Source organism: Carassius gibelio, chromosome A3 (genome assembly GCF_023724105.1).
Source record: "Carassius gibelio isolate Cgi1373 ecotype wild population from Czech Republic chromosome A3, carGib1.2-hapl.c, whole genome shotgun sequence".
Classification (NCBI taxonomy): Eukaryota; Metazoa; Chordata; class Actinopteri; order Cypriniformes; family Cyprinidae; genus Carassius; species Carassius gibelio.
This window is the reverse complement of record NC_068373.1, coordinates 24,761,418-24,780,972: the sequence shown is the minus strand read 5'-3', so window position 1 is coordinate 24,780,972 and position 19,555 is coordinate 24,761,418. Positions and strand designations below refer to the sequence as shown.

At 34.5% G+C, this 19,555-nt stretch overlaps 1 protein-coding gene across 2 annotated transcripts; it reads left to right on the top strand.

The window, feature by feature from the left end:
- Positions 1–6,672: 6,672 nt before the first annotated feature.
- LOC127953205 (adhesion G protein-coupled receptor E1) lies at positions 6,673–18,585 on the top strand. 2 transcript variants are annotated; one of them, XM_052552181.1, is made up of 19 exons: positions 6,673–6,985; positions 8,638–8,718; positions 9,029–9,157; positions 9,240–9,392; positions 9,505–9,651; positions 9,749–9,871; positions 10,166–10,209; positions 10,297–10,398; positions 10,849–11,002; positions 11,462–11,572; positions 11,675–11,862; positions 11,956–12,120; positions 12,915–13,109; positions 13,207–13,424; positions 13,515–13,581; positions 13,765–13,856; positions 14,132–14,300; positions 15,198–15,293; positions 16,324–18,585. In XM_052552181.1, exons 1-19 carry the CDS (start codon positions 6,958–6,960, stop codon positions 16,363–16,365), a joined length of 2,304 nt encoding a protein of 767 aa, XP_052408141.1. In that variant the 5' UTR covers positions 6,673–6,957; the 3' UTR covers positions 16,366–18,585. The 2 variants fall into 2 exon arrangements, with proteins under 2 accessions (XP_052408141.1, XP_052408150.1); XM_052552190.1 differs by lacking the exon at positions 8,638–8,718.
- The last annotated feature ends 970 nt before the right edge of the window (positions 18,586–19,555 follow it).

Sequence of the window (19,555 nt, the reverse complement as noted above, 5' to 3'; positions counted from 1 at the left end):
TGTCAGATGCTGAGAAGTTTCCATAGCAGATGATGATACAGCTGGTTAGTACACCCTCAATAATACATCTTTAGAAACCAGTGAGGACGAAAAGGGTCATGCCAGCTCTTTTCAGCGTCCTTAGAAAATACACGTGTTGTTAGGTTATTTTTATTTTTTAATAAGTATGAGGTGTTCAAAGAGATACGGAGTCCCAGGAATTTGTAGTTTTGTGTTCTCTCAACTTCTGTGCCCTTGGTGGATGGTGAATGATGGTCAATGTGGAGCTTTGGTGCATCTGAAGTCAACAATAATCTCTTTTATTTTGTTGCCATAAAGATTGTTGGAATAACACCAGACAATGAGTTGGTTCGCTTCAACTCTATGCTTTCTTTTCATCGTTGTTGATGAGCCCCATACCTACGCTGTCATCTGCTGTCAACTTTACTATCGCTTTGATGTTTTGCAGTACAGTCATTAATCAGCAGGGTATAAAACACTGGACTCAGTACACAGCCCTGTGGTACACCAGGGCTCAGTGTGATGGGTTGAGAGAATCAACAAGTCTGTTGCTAAGGAAGTCAAGTATCCTGTTGCACATTGATTACAGTTTTTTGAGTTACATAAATTACAAGAAATATAGTGCTCGTAAGTTTTACAAGACTTTAAAAGTAACACAATCAACACTGTCTTATACCAGAAATGTTCTTATGTTTTGGCATTCACAATGGGAAGTTTCTGTGGGAAGTGTAGGCTTAATTTCCTCCTAAATTCTTATAAATCAACCAAAAACCTCAACCTTTGACCATGAGGCATATGTATCTGCTGAGTCTGCGTGTGTCACCCTTCAGATCTTTTCAGGATTGAATGTTGTAGGGAAACACTCAAACTGTTCAAAAAAGAGAAACAGTACATGGGAATGAGAGTAAACCGCTACAGATGAAAATATCTGAAAAAAGTTAAAGTTATACAGATTCAGATGGAGTAAATGATAACAGAATAGTCCTTTTTGAGTGATGTGTAACAAGCCTTAATATGTTTGATCAGTCATGTTCAGATCCTGGGAAAATGTAGTTATTAAATAACACATTGTTGCTCTCTCTCGTGACAGGTGAATTATGCATATGTAATATACAATGACTGGAAGGTGAATTGGCTGAATAGAATAATTTTTTTTTTTTTATATTTATTTTCTGCTCAAACTGTTATTAGTAAAATAAATAAATAATAAAATAGGTGCCATTTTAGCCATTATGGGGAATAAATCAAATTAATTTTGGCTGCTTATTTTACTTAACATGGCTCAGTTTGACACGCATGATAGCAAAATGTCAGTGGTGAAGGGGTGGATTTACAATCCTCTCCTCTCATATTATATAACGAATAAGGTAAGGTAGTTTTCTGATTTATGACTCGCTTACAGCCTTCATGATAGTTGCTTACGAATGTAGAATATAGTGTTAAAGATAATATCTGGGAAAAAGACATTTGTGTAAAGAACATAATACCATTTTCAGCTAGAATTATTTCTACTGTTAACCTATCAACACTTGTAGAAATTATTAGATATTTTGGCTCCACCCACCCACCTTTAGTCATTACATTCAGCGAACGTGAAAACAAAATCTCACAAAATGATCATACTTCTTTTTCTTTTTCTTTGGTATCTGGAACTCCACAGAATATTGATAAAAAGTTTGATGTCTTTAGGCTGACAATAATTATTTTAAACATTTTCACCACATTTTACTGACCATGCGTTTAAAACAAAATGCCTTTTTTGACTATTTATGGATAGTTTTCTTAAATTATAAATGGCTGTTCTCTTCACTCTCTATCTAAAATGCAAGCCTATACTATGAAGCCCCAATGGCTTTAAACAGATCAAAAACCTGGTTATGTGTATTATATAGCCTATATGGATTGACAGAAGGCAGGAAAACACACAAACCTCACTTTGAGAAATAGGCTGTACATGTGCACAAGCATACGTGCCTAATATAGATTTATACATATTTTAAACTTTGCCCTTTTGTTTCCTCTAAAATCCTAAAAAAAAGCATCAAATGTGATTATGTATATAAATATCTGAAGTCATTTCTTTTAGTTTTCTCAACTGAAAGGGGTTTGTTGCAATGCCAGTCTAAACTGGGCTTTGCTTGGATATCGCTCAGCCATCGCCTTACCATTGACTGTATTAATACCCCAGTCCCAGACTACAGGATCTAGGTGAGTAATGATATTTTGAATACTAGGACATGTAAACAGGCTAATCACTAATCAAAAGTGGGTTGGCAATTGTGTAACTTATTAAAGAAAGCAGAGCAGCTAACAAGCTAATAAGAGTTGAGTGTCTGTAGCGGGAGCTCTTAAGTTAAAGGGTTACTCCACCCCAAAATTAACATTTTGTCATTAATCACTTAACCCCATGTCATTCCAAACCCATAAAAAATTTGTTCGTCTTTGGACAAACTCAATTTAAGATATTTTAGATGAAAACCAGGAGGCTTGTGTCTGTCTCATAAGTAAATTACACTGTCAAGGTCCAGCAAAGTATGAAATAGTCCATCTGCCATCAGTGGTTCAACCATAACGATATGTTATAGCCTTAACGAGAATACTTTTTGTACGCGAAAAAAATAAATGAAGTAAAAATGAAGTAAAGTAAAAAATAAAGACATTATTCAACCATTTGTCTCCTCTGTGTCTCTCCACATCACTGGCGGTAAATACGCATAGAAACGTTGGCAAAATGGTGTGTGTGTGTGTGTGTGTTCACTGCTCTGTGTGTGTGCACTTTGAATGGGTTAAATGCAGAGCATGAATTCTGAGTATGGGTCATCATACTTGGCTGTATGTCACAAATTAAATGTAAAAAAATTTACGTTACAGTTGAAACAAGAGATGACTATTCTGACGATTTCTTTCAAACTTTTCTGGACCTTGACTTTACTTGCCAGTCTATGGGACAGTCACAAGCCTCCCGGTTTTCATCCAAAATATCTTAAAATGTGTTCTCAAGATGAATGGTGCTTTTTTATGGGTTTCGAACGACATGGGGGTAAGTGATTAATGACAAAAATTCATTTTGGGGTGGAGTATCCCTTTTTTTATTTTTTACTTTAAACATAATGACAATTTGCTAACCTCAATAAAAATGATTTAGAAGTTTTTTGTAATATAATATTGTGTAGATACACAAACAATTGGAGAGAGAAATGAATGGGTTGTGAATGTCAACTGAATTAAGATGAAGTGAATCTAAATGAATTAACTATGGAAACTTTCTCCTCTTCTAATCCTCAATAGAGGATGTGCAAAAGGTCAATAACCTGAAAGAAAACAGGAAAGATTTCACAGTAAACAGCAAATGCACAATCATACAGGACCTATTAACTGTGCTCATGTTTTCTCTTATTAAACATATACTGCTTATGCTTATAAAAAAGTCAAACATAATTACTGCTCAAATTTAGGGATTTTAACAAAACATAAAAATGTTTAACATTGGCCTGCACCAATGCTGTGCTGTTGACATGAATGATATCTTATATTATGCTCTTATCGAGTAAAGGTGTGGTAAGAGCACTTCAATTACACGTACAAACTGTCAACAACCTAGAAATTACCAAGAACAACTTAGCTACCACCTACACACACAATGTGAAGTGTTTTGTGGTTTTGTGGAGGAAGTGGTGGCTGTTGGGTAGTTTCTGGTTAAAATTAAACGCTATATAAGCACTAGTAGAGATGAAAAGAAACGCCTAAGAAAGAGGAACATTAGCACACTGACAGAACACAGTTTAGCGTTTTATTAGGTTTGTGTAAAGTGCCTTTTATTTATTTAAAGCAATTCACGAAGTATATGTAATTAAACATTTTTACATTGCTTCAGAAAACACTACAATAATACAGAAAGAAGCATAAGTATACATTTCATTTATAACTATAAGTTCTGTATAATACTATTATTATTAAGCTATTTTCTATACTCAGTCTAACCCATGTACTGCTTAAGACAGGAATTTTGAAATCAATATGTTAAAGCATTAAATACACACCCAAATTAAAGACCCTATGTTGTAGAAATGAAAAAAAAGGACAGTATTGAAAAAGTGGTACTATATTTTAAGGGGGTGAATATCACTGAATATATTTGTTGTGGTTTCCTGCACATTTGCAATCACAAATCTATTTCCCGTCAGTGTTCACAACTGTTTTTCAACACTGATAATAATAAGAAATGTTTCTCGAGCTGCAAATCAGCATATCAGAATGCTTTCTGAAGGATCATGTGACACTGAAGACTGGAGGAATGATGCTGAAAATTCAGTATTGCATCACTTAAATAAATAAAAAATGTAAATATATTCAAATAATAACAGTTGTTTTAAATTGTAAAAATATTTCACAATATTTTGACTATATTTCTTATCAGATAAAGCTTTATGTTTGTGTCATTTTCTGTGTTGCTGTTGGATTCGCAGAGCTACAGACACACAATATGTATGCACATATTTTCATATCTCTGATATGATTTTTTTTAAACAGCTAATGATGAACAAATGCGTATAATATACTAAAACAGGCGCATACTGGGTTAAGACATACAATTATGAGCGATTAATAAAAAATACCAGTAAAGCGACTTGCGCAAACTTCACCTAAAATTATATTAAAATATACCCCTCACATAATGTTTTCATAAATACTCCTACAAATGCATATGCAATAAGTTTAGCCACAAAAATAACTGTCCACATCTTTTCATCACTAATTTTTCACTTTATGACTTCAGTAAATCTTGATAGTAATTTTTTACAATCAAAAAAGGATTTGCACTGGTGCAAGATGTTAGCAAATCTGGCCCATAACGTGTTCATGTCATGTTAAAATGATCATAATCACGAGCTGTTTGGACAAAAAAGACAAAAGACACCACCAATACAAATGGACAGACATACAGTAAACAATAACTTCAGAACATCACAGATTTAGTCTGTTTGGGGAAATGGCCTGAAGGACGGAAGCCTCGTCTGAGAAAGGTCAATAATAAATCAGTAGAACTCATGGCAAAAGCTTTTTATAGATAACCTTTAGAACTTGTTATGTTGTTGTGTTGTATACATGCTTGCTGTTTTTAACCTATTACATGCCACACCTGACACTTCTATGGATGGAAAAAGTGTGTCCTCGGGTTAACCACAAGCTGGAATCACATGACCAGCAGTGTAAAAATAACTAATCACTCTACATGTGTTGGGTTTGAATTATGCAAGTGGATTATCGTTTATGAAGTATATTTCAAAACGAAGTTTTTCAAACAATTATATGATTAGTTATTACTCATAGCACAAACAAACATTTAAAAAATATATTGTTTGGTACAACATTTTTATTAGATTGAACCAAGGTATTGAAGAAATTAGAGACCAAGATTTGAGAAGACGATAAGCAATCTCTGCAGAACTTCACAATGACCAGTATCTCGAACAAATCTCTTGCTTCATACCTCAGCCTGGATGTTTGTTTATAATCTGAGGTATCTTAATGAGCTATCATAGCACAGTTATCATATCCTTTTTGCGTTGAGAGTGTGCCTACTGTGTGATGTTCAGAAGGTTTTGGAACAGAGCCCTCATTTATTTATGGGTAGCGAATGCGATACAAATCTCCCCAATGCTTACAACAACATCCATTTTTAAAATATGATGTAAGAAGAATATCAATATCAATATCAAATATCAAAGAATCAATTAACAGGTCATATCAACGCCAGAACTGCACAAATGGGTGCCACTTTTGAGAGGTCTGGGACATTACTTGTTGACTTGTCCCATTTGAGAATCTAGCCCAAAGGAACTCAGTTGGAAGACATTGTTCGAGCAAATTTAACTTTGGACAATGTCAGCGCAATGTAACATTAAATCTGTCACACAAACATTCCCATAGGAACCTCTGCATATGAATACAGGCTATAAAAGTTATTTTGGCAAAAGCATTTTTAGGAATGGAACATTGGATTATTGTTAAACTAAAACAATACTAACAAAAAAAAAGTATGTGTTAGAAACTGCATGGGTGATTAAAACATCAAAACTGAAACAGAACGCTCTTTAAGATCATCTCCATGACACCTTCATAACAACACAAAAACAGGAAGTCACACAAATGCTTTCTAATTTATTAATTTTTTTTCTGAAATTCCAGATATTAAACTAGTTGTGTCTCTGCAAAATATTGTCCAATCCTAACAAACCATACATCAATGGAAAGATTATTTATTCAGCTTTCAGATAATGTATAAATCTCAATTCCATAAAAATGTACCCTTAGCACTGGTTTTGTGGTCCAGGGTCATTTATTTCAAAAACCCTAAATGAATCATATTTTGAACTACCAATTAACTTTTAAAATGCTTTATTAATAAATCTCTATTTGATTTACAACTTTACCTAAACGCTTTATGTATAACATTACCAATATCAATTCAATAAACAAGAAGAAAACACAAGAACAAGAAGAGAGCTTCTTAATGAGATAGAAAAGATTCTGTGAACAGATTAAAATACAAGAAACTTGGAGTTACTCAAAAATAAATGAAAAAAAATGTTTTTCCCCACTCCCTCCCTCTCAGTGTCAACCAGAGGAGGGGGCTGGACCACACTGACAAAACTCTTTCAGGTACGTCAGGCTTTTTCAGCATTAGAGTCAGAGAGAGAGAGAGACAAGACCTAATCTGAGAACAAGACTGAGAAAAGGAGGCATTCAAATATAAAAGTTGCCTCACTTTTATTCTGGATGGTAAGGGAAACGTGAGGAGTGACTCTACAAGCCTTGCATAGAAACCAAAGATAGTTGGAGAGGAGCCTGAAGAAAGACAACTTTTAAAGAGCATCAAAAACTTTGCTTAGGATCAAAACATAACCGTTTTCATTATTGGTTTTTCATTTTGCAAGTCTCTTTCATTCTTTGACCATGAGGCGCATGTATCTGCTGAGTCTGGGTGAGTCACTCTTTGTTCAGGATTGAGGTTTCCACTGATGAATGTAGAGACAGATGTTGATTCACTGTGTGGTTTTGCTTACTGAGATGTTACCCTGCCAACGACTGCGTAGTTTTAGCAGTTTCAAAACTAGAGAAACAGTAAATGGGCATGACATGAAACTTACACAGTTAGGAAAATCTGCTGTGACCAAATCCATTTGTCTTCTCAGAGCTCAAAGTGTTAAGACCTTCTGTTTAAGTGTTTGGGAAACAACCGTGAAGCAAAAATGGCGATTTTTTTGAATCGGTTATTGGGGTATTTCTGATACAAGTTAAGACCGCTTTAGATGCAAACACTGTAATGACTGAACCTTCAAAGACAGTGCAAAAGTAAAACAGTAAAATCCCAGTATTGTGAGTTCAATGTGATATTGTGGGAAAATGACAAGTGAAACTGGGTGTTGTTTAGCTCAATTTTTATTATGTCATCGTTTACTCATTGTTTCAAACCGTTATGACTTCATTTCTTCTGGGGAACACAAGAGTTATTTTGAAAAAAAAAAAAATGTATAACAGAACAATTTTGATAACTATTGACAAAAAATAAACAAAAACACACCTTTCAAAAACATATTTTTAAATAAACCACAGGAGAAGTAGGGTTTGGAATGACATGAGGGTGAGCAAATTATGACAGATTTTGGGATGAACTTCCCCTTTAAAGCTTAAAGTTACATGGCTTCGATTTTGACAATGGAAAAACATTGGCGGAAAATGAATCAGGACAGGAAATCCAAGGTGTTTTCATGTGTCCACAGCTGAGAGGCCCAGGATGGTAGGACAATAGCATTAAACCAAGGGATGACTGAAGAGGGGGGGGAAATACATAAACCTTACTGGTAGACTAAAAAGAATAAGAACAAAATCCTTAAAAATATTGTTTGCCTGGTGCTTGGTTACAAAATAATTAGCAAGAGCGCTCCTTGGGTTATGGTTGAGTCACCAGTGTGCTGTAAAAGTGTTAGAAGTAGCTGACCCAGCCTGTGGTCAGAGCATGTAACAGTGTGGTGATCTGCACAGCACCCCACCCAAAGCCCTCGAGTGGACTTCCTGACTGCTCATCATTTCAATGCAACTGTCATGAACAATGAGTGGAAATAGAATGAACTGAATATATTTATTCTGCTTCCAACTTTGTTTTCTAAGACTGTTACACCTAGTAGACGCAAAGCCAATTTAGCCATTATAGGAAATAAATCATTTTGGTTCATTTTAGCATGTCTTACCTATAAGATTAGGTTGGGTCAAAACATCTGACATGCATGACAGCAAAATAGTTATATTGTTTTTAAACCAAGATTATATACAGTTATGTCCAATAGTTTCAAACCACTACTGAAAATGTTTTTTTGGTTGTTTTTTTTTTAAGACAAACACATTCTTTACACGACTGCTTGAAAAGTAAAAGTTCTGACTGGAAATAAACATGAATTTTTGAATGTCTATGATTTGACTTTGATACTTCCCAAACGTATTAGCATATTTTCAGGATTGCATAAAAAAAAAACCGGATTAGTGTGGTCTCAAACTTTTGGAGCTCACTACATGTGCATCAGACTTCACCAAGATACTAAATGTGCATTTACAGAATCTTTTTCTCTCTCCTTACAGGTCTTCTAGCATTGACAGAGACCATCCTGATGCTAACAACCTGTGAACATGGATATAAGTTTAAAAAAAGAAAGTGTGTAGGTATGAATAAAAAGCCAATATATATGATGCATTCATACATTTCTTAACCTACTTTTATTGTGTTGACAACTCTTATATCAGGGCTTAAAATGATTTTACTTGTGTTGTACATGCCAACATTTATACTGGACACACACTTACACACACACACAAAATAATAATCAATCTCTGTTGATATTGTAAATTATTGAATAGCTGGAAATTCTACTGCAAATATGGGACAGATTTATAAAACTCTTATTGATGAATTGTAGATTAAAATCAAGAAAAAGTGCTGTGGCTACTCAAAGTTTTATTGTCATTTCTATAGATGAAAATGAGTGTGAGCTAGAACCACCCATTTGTGGAAAAAATTCTGATTGTTTCAACACTAATGGAAGCTACGTCTGTCAGTGTCATGAAGGATTTACTGCAACTCCAACTGCGATTGAATGCGAAGGTAAAGAGAGCTTGATCTGATAATCTCATATGACCTCTGTGCAGCAGAGAAAACATCTCAATCTCTGTTTATATCATTTCAGACATCAACGAATGTGTGGTCGGCAGCGCTGATTGTGGTCCTAATGCAAAATGTATCAATTCTGAAGGAGGTTATAATTGCACGTGTCAAATTGGCTACATTTCCAGCAATGGAAAAGAGATATTCAAGTCAGGACAAGGAGTTCATTGTATTGGTAAGAAACTATTTTAGCCTAGATATTTTTGGGCCATCTATTTGCTTGCAAACCTACTGTGAGAGTTTACAGTTGGCAATGTTTTTGTTTATTATCTGTCCTTAAATTACAGACAGAGATGAATGCGACGACTCTAGTTTTTGTGGAAAACATGCAACATGTCATAACACTCCTGGCAATTTCTACTGTATCTGCGATGCAGGATTCAGACTGAAGTCAGGAGAAACTAACTTCACTGATATATATGAATCCTGCGAGAGTAGGTCCTTTAAAACTGTTCAAATTCACATTTTGACACACTGAAGTTTATGTTTGAGAAATGCATTTTCCACAATGCTGTTCTGATGTTGTTGAAGGTGTATGTGAGATTGATAAATTTATATGTGGAGGAGGAGAATGCAAAAACAACAAAGATGGCCATGAATGTGTGTGCAGCTCAGGATTCACTAACTATGGTCACAAGCAAATGAAGTGCACAGGTTAGAGTTCTCTCTTCAAGTTCAATTTGGTTCCTAAATATCTCTTATATTTCATGCTTTCTCATAATTTAGAGCACAAATGATTGCCTGTGTTTGCACTGAACAATAATATAACTGACTTGTTATTTTAGTTATTTATTTATTTTTTTGAGTGTAATATTATTGGTTTTTGTTTAATGATTGTTTTGCTAACAAACTGAATCTATGCAGTTGGTCTGATTATCAGATGTGATCACTTAATCACAGCCATAACTTTCCTCATGTGATTTTGCTTATATTTGTTTTGTTTTTCAGAAATTAATTGCGACAGATTATTAAGTGAGAGCAAAGCATCCCAGGTACTGCATAACTTTTACTAGACTACTGATACAGAATATTACAGCAATGCATAATGATCCAGAAACTGATCTCAGTTTTCTGTGTAGGCATTGCCAGAGCTCATAAAACTGGTCTCTTTGATGAACAACAGCTGTCTGGTACTGAGTCAGAGTGAGTTTACACGAGTGGATGGTGAAAAACTTTTGGAGGTGATAAATCAGTCTAATTTGTAAATCAGTTTTATTGCAAAAAAATACAATAGTTTGGCTATGAATACCCTATAAAGAAAGAGAACTTGCATTTAAAGCATGTTTTAAAATATGTCTATAACGCTTAGACAATTTTGCATTACAAACTAAAAAAAGTGCATTTTGTAATGTCCAATTAAAAGTTTTAAAGAACATTTGAAATCATTGTTTTAATAATCTTATGTCATGCTTTATAGAAGTGCACTTATTGTCGATGCAACTTCATCATTAGAAATGTGTATTGCAAATATATTTAAATACACGACATACAAGTTTTAACAGAAATAATATTAAAGTATTTTTTTCGTTTATCATAAATGCTCTTAAGTTTAATTAACTTCTGAGTTCAAATGAATGCTTATACTTAAACATTATCTTGATCCACAAATCTCTCTCATTTTACCCTCATAGGCATTTCTGAGAGCTCTAGATGAACTGCTTCATGCTGGCTTACATGGTGATAATGCTAAAGTCTCAGCATTGTTTAGTATTGTGGAAATCATGCTAAAACTGATCGGACCTCTGCTGTCAAAAAGTGTGACCAGGAGATTAAGCAATCAAACTGGTAAGAAATACCATATTTTTCGGACTATAAGTCGCACCTGAGTATAAGTCGCATCAGTCCAAAAATACGTCATGATGAGGAAAAAGCATATATAAGTTGCATTTATTTAGACCCAAGAATCAAGATAAAACTTTACCGTCTTCAGCCGTGAGAGGGCGCTCTATGTCTTCACGCCCTCTGGTGGCTGGAGACGGTAATGTTTTCTCTTAGTTAATTTCTCTTGGTTCATGTCAAATTAATTTTGATAAATAAGTCCCACCTTACTATAAGTCGCCAAACTATGAAAAAAAGTGCGACTTATAGTTCGGAAAATACGGTAGGTCTACAAACACACACACACACACACACAAAACATAAATAATAATAATATATATATATATATATATATGACACCTCGGTATCATCCATCTGCTTCACTGAATTTATTCTGACATTCGTAATGTGTTTTTTGCCTTTCAGAAGTGGTGATGTTGCTAAAAAGGGACAGTTTTCCATCTGATTTGATAATGTCCACCAGTGACACACAATTTACCTCTCCCTGGGACACAGCAACAGGAAATAATCACCTTGGTATGTATTCCTAATTGAATTTATTCAAATGAAAAAATACAAAATTACTTTTTTTATTTTTGGACAATATAAAGTGATTTTTACTGTCTTTGTATCAACCAGGCTTTACTACTGCAGCTTTCCTCAGCTACAAAAATCTGGAGAAATCCCTCAACAGCTATTTTAACCATTTAGAGACGTGGGAAAACCAAACTTTCAAGATCAATTCAAAAGTTGTAACTGCCACTGTTAGTAACAATGAGACAGCCAATCTAAAGAAACCTGTAAATCTCACCTTTTCTCACTTGGAGGTATGGAACAATTTACTCTCAATGTATCTCCTATAATGTGTTACACCAATATGACATAATATCAGTTATTTCTGCATGTATATTTCCCTTCAGAAAAAGGATGAGAAGCATATCTGTGTGTTTTGGGATCATAAACTGGAAGGGGGCGCGTGGTCAACACAGGGCTGCACTACAGTGAGCTCCAGCGCCACTCGCACCGTCTGCTCCTGCTCTCACCTCAGCAGTTTTGCAGTGCTGATGGCTCTCTATGACATTGGGGTTTGTATCCTGTGTGTTCCATTCCGTGGCAGTTAAGCTAAATAAAAAAAATATGTTTGAAAGTTGCACCTGGTGGTCAGATTTTGTATGTTTTTGAACAACTTTTAAAATTAGACTTGTAGTAATGTAATATATGCTCAGTCTCTCTCTAATTTGTTGTAGATCATTTATGCTGCCTGTTTGAAATGAGTTTAATCAGGTATGTTAATGCTCAAACGTTGCGCGCAAAGTCGCTGACTTGCTACCGAATGCAGCAAATTACATATTAGGATGATAGTCATACAGGATTATGGGCAAGGGTCAAAGGTCACACCCTGAATGATTGCAATGGCTTTTAATGTTATCTGCAATGCAACAGAAGATTAAATAGATGCTGCAAATACTTACCGTATTTTCCGGACTATAAGTCACACTTTTTTTCATAGTTTGGCTGGTCCTGCGACTTATAGTCAGGTGCGACTTATTTATCAAAATTAATTTGACATGAACCAAGGGAAATGGAACTAAGAGACATGAACCAAAAGAAAACATTACCGTCTCCAGCCACGAGAGGGCGCTCTATGCTGCTCAGTGCTCTGTAGTCTACACTGAAGACATAGAGCGCCCTCTTGCGGCTGGAGACTGTAATGGTTTCTCCTCATTCTAAATAAATGTGACTTATAGTCCAGTGCATCCAGTTTTTTTCCCCATCATGACGTATTTTTGGACTGAAAAATACGGTATATGTGCTCACACTCTAACTGTAAGGTCAAATCTGGAGAATAAGGAGAATCTTCATTTACTCTCTTAACCAGGATGTATACGAGCTGCGTCTGCTCACATTGGTGGGACTGCCACTGTCTCTGGTCTGCCTCCTCATCTGCATCGTCACGTTTTACTTAGTGCGATCCATCCAGAGCACACGCAACACCATCCACCTCCACCTCTGCATCAGCCTCTTCATCGCCTACTTTGTGTTCCTCGTGGGCATCACCCGCACAGAGAATAAGGTAAACTGTGGCTTCGCATGAGTTCATAGTTCTGGCTTGGTTTGTCTGGTTCTGAAGTGATAGTGAATATCCTGAGTGTTCACTTCCTGTCCTCCAGGTGGGCTGTGCAGTCGTTGCAGGCATTCTGCACTACTTCTTCCTGGCTTCCTTCTGCTGGATGTGTCTGGAAGGAGTGCAGCTCTTCCGCATGGTGGTGCTGGTCTTCAACACAACGCTGAGACCCATCTACATGTTTGCCGCTGGTTATGGAGTTCCTGCTGTTATTGTTGCCATTTCAGCCACAGTGAATGCAAGCGGATATGGTACAGATAACTAGTGAGTTTCAGACGTTTCTGATATCTTTGCGGACGCTAATCAGAATTTCAGGTTTGTTTGGGATGGTATTAAGATAGTTTTCTTTTTTAGCTGTTGGCTCAACATTAAAGGGGGCTTCATCTGGAGCTTTTACGGGCCAGTTTGTGTCATAATTATTGTAAGTACCTCTTAACGTGGCACTTTCCACTTTCCTGAAAGTCACAGAAGGCCAAAACAAATGTTATACTACATATTTTATTTCGTATTTAAACATAAATCAAACAATGATTACATTTATCTTAAAAAATAATTGAAATTTTATTTTTGCCTTTTTAATTAAAATTTGTGTTGTTTGTTTCAGGTTAATGTATTATTCTTCCTCATAACAATATGGAAGCTGGCGGAAAAATTTTCCTCCCTAAACCCAGACTTAAACAGTCTACGCAAAATCAAGTGAGAAATGTTATTAAACCCTATATATATATATATATATATATATATATATATATATATATATACACACACACACACATATATATATATATATATATATATATATATATATATATATATATATATATATAAACTACTGATCAAAGTTTGGAATAATTGTGATTTTAATTCATGTTTTTGAATGATGTCTCTTATGCTCTAATGCTTTTAAGTGTTTGTAAGAGTGTGCTATAAGCAGCCCACTTTAGCTTTCCGATCTCTATATCCACCTACAGGGCATTTATGGTCACTGCGATCGCTCAGCTGTGTATCCTTGGCATCATGTGGGTGTTTGGCTGTTTTCAGTTTGATAAAGGCACTCTGGCAATGTCCTACATCTTCACTATACTGAGCAGCCTGCAGGGGGTGCTGATGTTCATCATGCACTGCTGGCTCTCAAAACAAGTGAGTCCTGTTCCTCTAAAGTCTAAACACGTCACGATGACCATATAAATTGATAGATCAATCATGGCTTTATCAAAATATTAAGCCTGGGACAAGTAATAATAAAACAATAAATGTTGACACAGGACAGGGAATGATAAATGGAACATTAAAAAAGAACAGAATTACAGTTCATTTATAATAGCAAACGTTTTAGTGAGAGGTGGCTGGGTTTAAATATGCACTTATTAAATCAAATGATTGAAAAATGAATAAAATTATTATTGTCTGTTCGCATTTAGAGTAACGTCTTGGCAACCGCGCTAGGCATTGATTGAAGTTTGAGATTGTCAACAAAATCAAATTTAGACATGGCAAAGTCCATGTTTCTCCTCCTCAAACATGAATCAATGTTATCTTTTCATTCACATGGTAGCCATTTTTCCTGCTCTTGCAGAGTATCATTTAAACATGATTTCTATAATGAGAATATGACACACTTTTCCAGGAAATTATATAAACATTTGAGACATGAATTATCATACTAAACGCTCATATAAACCTATAAACAGCCTAGTTATTCATATAATGCCATTACGAACCTTGGATAAAAGCATAGTAGTCAAACATCAGGTTACAGACATTATATGGAATTATGCAGTGGAACTATGTATGGTTATAAGTCCTCTTAGCATTATTTTTGGATAATCTTATGCATCTTTTATGTATAAAGACAGTCTCTGTGCCATTCACTCCAAGATCTAACAGAGAATATTAGCGTTCCGTTGACTTCAAAGATCATAAACAGACTAAAGGTCGTTAAACTCTCAGTAAAGCATTTGTTATGATGATAAACTGATGACCATAAAAATGCACTTGCTATTTTCTGTGATAAATGTCTTTGTAATTTCCTGACAGGTGAGAGAGGAGTATGCCAAATTCCTGTCCTGCATCTGTGCACCACAGAAGAGGAAATACACAGAGATGAACTCAAACCAAACAAGCAAATCGCAGGTAAACTCAGTCTCCGAGAGGAACCAGATAGCTCTTGCTATCAATAAAGAAATAGTTCACCCAAAAATGAACATTTGTTGAAAATTACTTAATGAATTTTTTTCTTCTTGGGATCAGATTTAGAGAAATGTGTCTTTATCACTTGCTCACCAATGGATCCTCAGCAGTGAATGGGTGCCTTGTTATAAACAAATCCATCATTAAGGTTTTAACCATTGCTTCCATCTAAAACATGAGTCCTCTATAATATTGTTTTCTCCAGTGACAATAAGTCATCTTGTCCTAATCAGGGGAGAAATATGCACTGGTCAAGTTCTGTTTACAAGCAAAAACAGTTCTAAACTAATACATCAGTGGGTTTTAATGAGAGAGGAAAACAGGAGAAGGACTTTCACTGGCAGAAGTGTTATGGTGGATTATGAACAGGTGTTTTGGCCTTAATGCCTTAATGATAGATTTGTTTCTTACAAACATGTAGCTTTTCACTTTACAAGAAAAATATAGTCATGTGGATTACTTGTGGATTACTGTGGTGTTTTTATCAGCTGTTTAGACTCTCATTCTGACGGCACCCATTCACTGCTGAGGATCTATTGATGAGCAAGTGATGTAATGCTAAATTTATCCAGATCTGTTCCCATTGAAGAAACAAACTCATTTACATCTTGGGTGGCTTGGGGGTGAATACATTTTCAATACATTTTCTTTTTTGGCAGAACTATTCCTTTAACATTTTGAGACCATTAAATGTGTTTACTTGCTGCTTTGACATCATCATCAATCAAGTCATGAGTTGAAGCGTACTCATTACAATAATAACAGTGATGTCAAAGATCACATACTACCTGCACGCTCAGAAGAGAAACAGCATTTCTCGTTTGCATGTTTGCTTTCTGAATGCTTTAAGAAGGGACGTGAAGATCATTGCAGCATTTTAGTCAAACTGAGATGCGTTTCCAGTAATAATTAGTTGTGACTGTGAATATAAATGAGCTAGACAAATCATCTGACTGCCTGCACTCTTTCACAGGCCTCCAGGAGCAATACTCACACCGGTGAATCACACATTTAAGAGGCCATTTCAACAAACTATTCAATTTTTCATCTTTTTGCAAGTTGGAGTGTCACATTTCTCTGTATGCTTTCTGTGGAAATTTTTGTAAAATGCATTTGGAGAATTCTTCTAGGGGAACTTTCCTTTCCCTCAGGATCATTTTATTAAGAAAATGTTAAATGCTGTTAAAGAAATCTTTATTGTTTAAGGACATATTATAACGTGTCTCTTTGCTTTGTTTGTGTGTGTTTTTGTGTGTGTATAAATATATATATATAATTTTTTTATTTTATTTTTTTGCTGCAATTTCTTCTTAAAATCAATATGATTCAGTTTGAGGTCAGTAAGTTTTATATATATATATATATATATATATATATATATATATATATACAATTAATCTCGCACACCTGCAGGTAATAAATAGGTGCATAGGAAAACAGACCAAACCAAGTCCAAAAAAAAAAATAATTTAAAAATAAATCCGCCCACTCACTCTCAATTCTTGCACATATATCCAAAACTTTATCAATAACATTTCAGTACCATGACCTTCATCAGGTATAGAAAAAATATTCAGGCACAACCTCATTTAAAATCAACACATGACCAATCACTGCAAAAATACATCATAACCAATCACAATCAGTGATGTAGGTTACTGAAGGTTACCTCAAAAAAAAAAAAAAAATGTATAAAAATAGTTGAACAATAGTTGAATTTATAAAAATTACCCCATTCAAAAAATTTAAATACGCCTACATTTTAATACTGTGTTTTTCCATGGACGTTTATTTTTATTTTTATTTTCTTATTTTCTTTTTTTTCTTATATATATATATATATATAGTTGTTTATGAGTCCCTTGTTTTCTCATGAATTCATTGGTTTTCCAGCATCTTTTGTGTATTTGAGCCCTTTCCAACAATAACTGTATGATTTTGGGCAACTGAGGGACTCTATTACAAAAGGTTCAAATACTCACTGATGCTCCATGAGTAAGAATATAACCTTCGGTAACCTACATCATTGATTGTGATTGAAGTGATTGGTCATGTGTTGATTTTAAATGAGGTTGTGCCTGAACATTTGTTCTAGACCTGATGAAGATCATGAGACTGAAACCTTGTTGTTGTATGTGCAACATTTTAATTAACCAATCAAAATTGAGGGATACCTTTTCAGGAAAAATCTGTTTTAGGCTTACGATCAGGGTTAGGTGTTCCTACACCCTTGTTTTTAATCAGTTATCATTTCCCTCTGAATTTAGGAATAAATAATGGGTAGGGTTAGGTTTAGGGCTAGGGATTGAGTTTAGTCAATATTTCTGGCAAGTAATGTTGATCCAGGATTAACAAAAGATTTTCTATTATTTAGTCTTACTTGGCTAAATAAACAGCGATCATATATATATATATTTATAATAACAAATATTTTTTTTCTATTTTAATTTATTTTAAAATGAAATGTATTCCTGTGATGGTAAAGATGAATTTTCAGCATCATTACTCCAGTCTTCAGTGACACATGATTCTTCAGAAATCATTCTATTATTCTGATTTGCTGCTTAAGAAACATTTATTATCATTATCAGTGTTGAAAACAGCTGTGCTGCTTCATATTTTTGATTTCAGGCCTCTTGATAAACATAAATTTCAAAAGAACAGCACTTATTAAAGAAAAAAAATTTATGTTTTTTCACATTTTTAATGTATTTACTGTCATTTATGAAAAATACTGTATGTGTACTTGCAGAATAAAATTATTAATTTCTTTAAAAGAAATGTACTAACCCCAAACTTTACAATAGTGTAAAAAACATTCCAATTAATGTTTTATAATTTTTTTGTTTTGTAATTGTTTTTATTTATGTTTTATTTAAAAAAAAAATTAATGTACAATTTATATTTTTAAAACAAAGAATAACCATCCCCAATGCTCCTGTCATCAGTGATCAAGCAGGAAGAAGATTCAGGTTTTTCCCATATAAAATACTTGAGAATATTATCTTATTAGTGAAACTATAATTGCTCTTGTTTTCCGTATCATTATTCAACACATTATTCTGCATAAACTGGTTCATGAATTGTTTTAGTTATGGTGAAGCTGAGCATTACATTTTGCACATGAATCGATAGTATTCTGCAATTTTCCTTATCTGCCTGTCACTATTTAATGCTCATTTTATTTTTTGATGTTGCAGGGTTTTTTTATATTAAAATGTTTATTTGGATTCTCCTCACGTCTGGGATATCTGCTTCTTTGAATGTCATGCTTATTATCGTTGGAACCTGCTTTGATGTGCTTCATTTGTGAATGTGCATGCAGTCCAATTATGGTCCAGTTGAATCTACTAATGCTACTGGTGAAGCAGGAAATCAAAGATTGAAATATGAGTTAAGACATACTGAATGATATGGCTTTTGTTTTGCAGGCTACAAAACAAATAATATCCTAGTTCAAATAGAGATAAAGAAGACTGTGCAGCAATGGGAGATATATATATATATTGCTATTCATACAGTGCAAAAAGAAAACAATCCTGAATACACACAAATTTAAACCGTAGCTTATATGTTATATTTACACTAGGATGCAAATACCCATATTTAACATTATAGCCATAATAAGTTTGCAACAGAAAACTAGCATTTTATCATTCTGTATAATTGTATAATTATTTTAATGGTAATGAATCAAATTTGTTGCTTCCATTTAATAATACAAGTTAAGTTTGCGAACACACTGTTGATGACTGACTGTCCAGGTCACTTTGACTTTCTATTCACTGGCTCAGAGGAATCATGTAATTTATCATAAATTTAAACCGTCATTCAAGATAATGTCCTGTTCTGCTGAATATAGAAAGAAACACGGTAGATTAAGTTCTGCTTCAGTGGTCTTTGGGTATTAACACTTCAGTAGCAGTGGAATCATAAAGCAGATCGTGACATTATTAAGACTCACACAGAGACACAGAGCAGTGGAAAATTAATAACAGAGATTTGAACTGAATTTTATGGACCTCTAATGGCTTTTACAAAGAGGACAAATTGTAAAACAGAGACAGGTGAACAGGTCAAAAAGCTTATCTTAAAATGTGTTCTCTCTTCTTCCATTATGAACTTCATAATTGCCTCAAGATCTATATGCCAGCTTTCTGTGGAGAATCGCTTACACATAAAATAAGCTCAAGGTTAAAAGGAGC

What these genes read in the sequence shown, in the direction of transcription:
- LOC127953205 (XM_052552181.1), top strand. Translation starts at nt 6,958, where the DNA reads ATGAGGCGCATGTATCTGCTGAGTCTGG. An exon ending in AACAGGAAATAATCACCTTG is followed by an intron (nt 11,573 to 11,674) that starts GTATGTATTCCT and finishes TGTATCAACCAG; the next exon opens with GCTTTACTACTGCAGCTTTC. An exon ending in TCACCCGCACAGAGAATAAG is followed by an intron (nt 13,110 to 13,206) that starts GTAAACTGTGGC and finishes CCTGTCCTCCAG; the next exon opens with GTGGGCTGTGCAGTCGTTGC.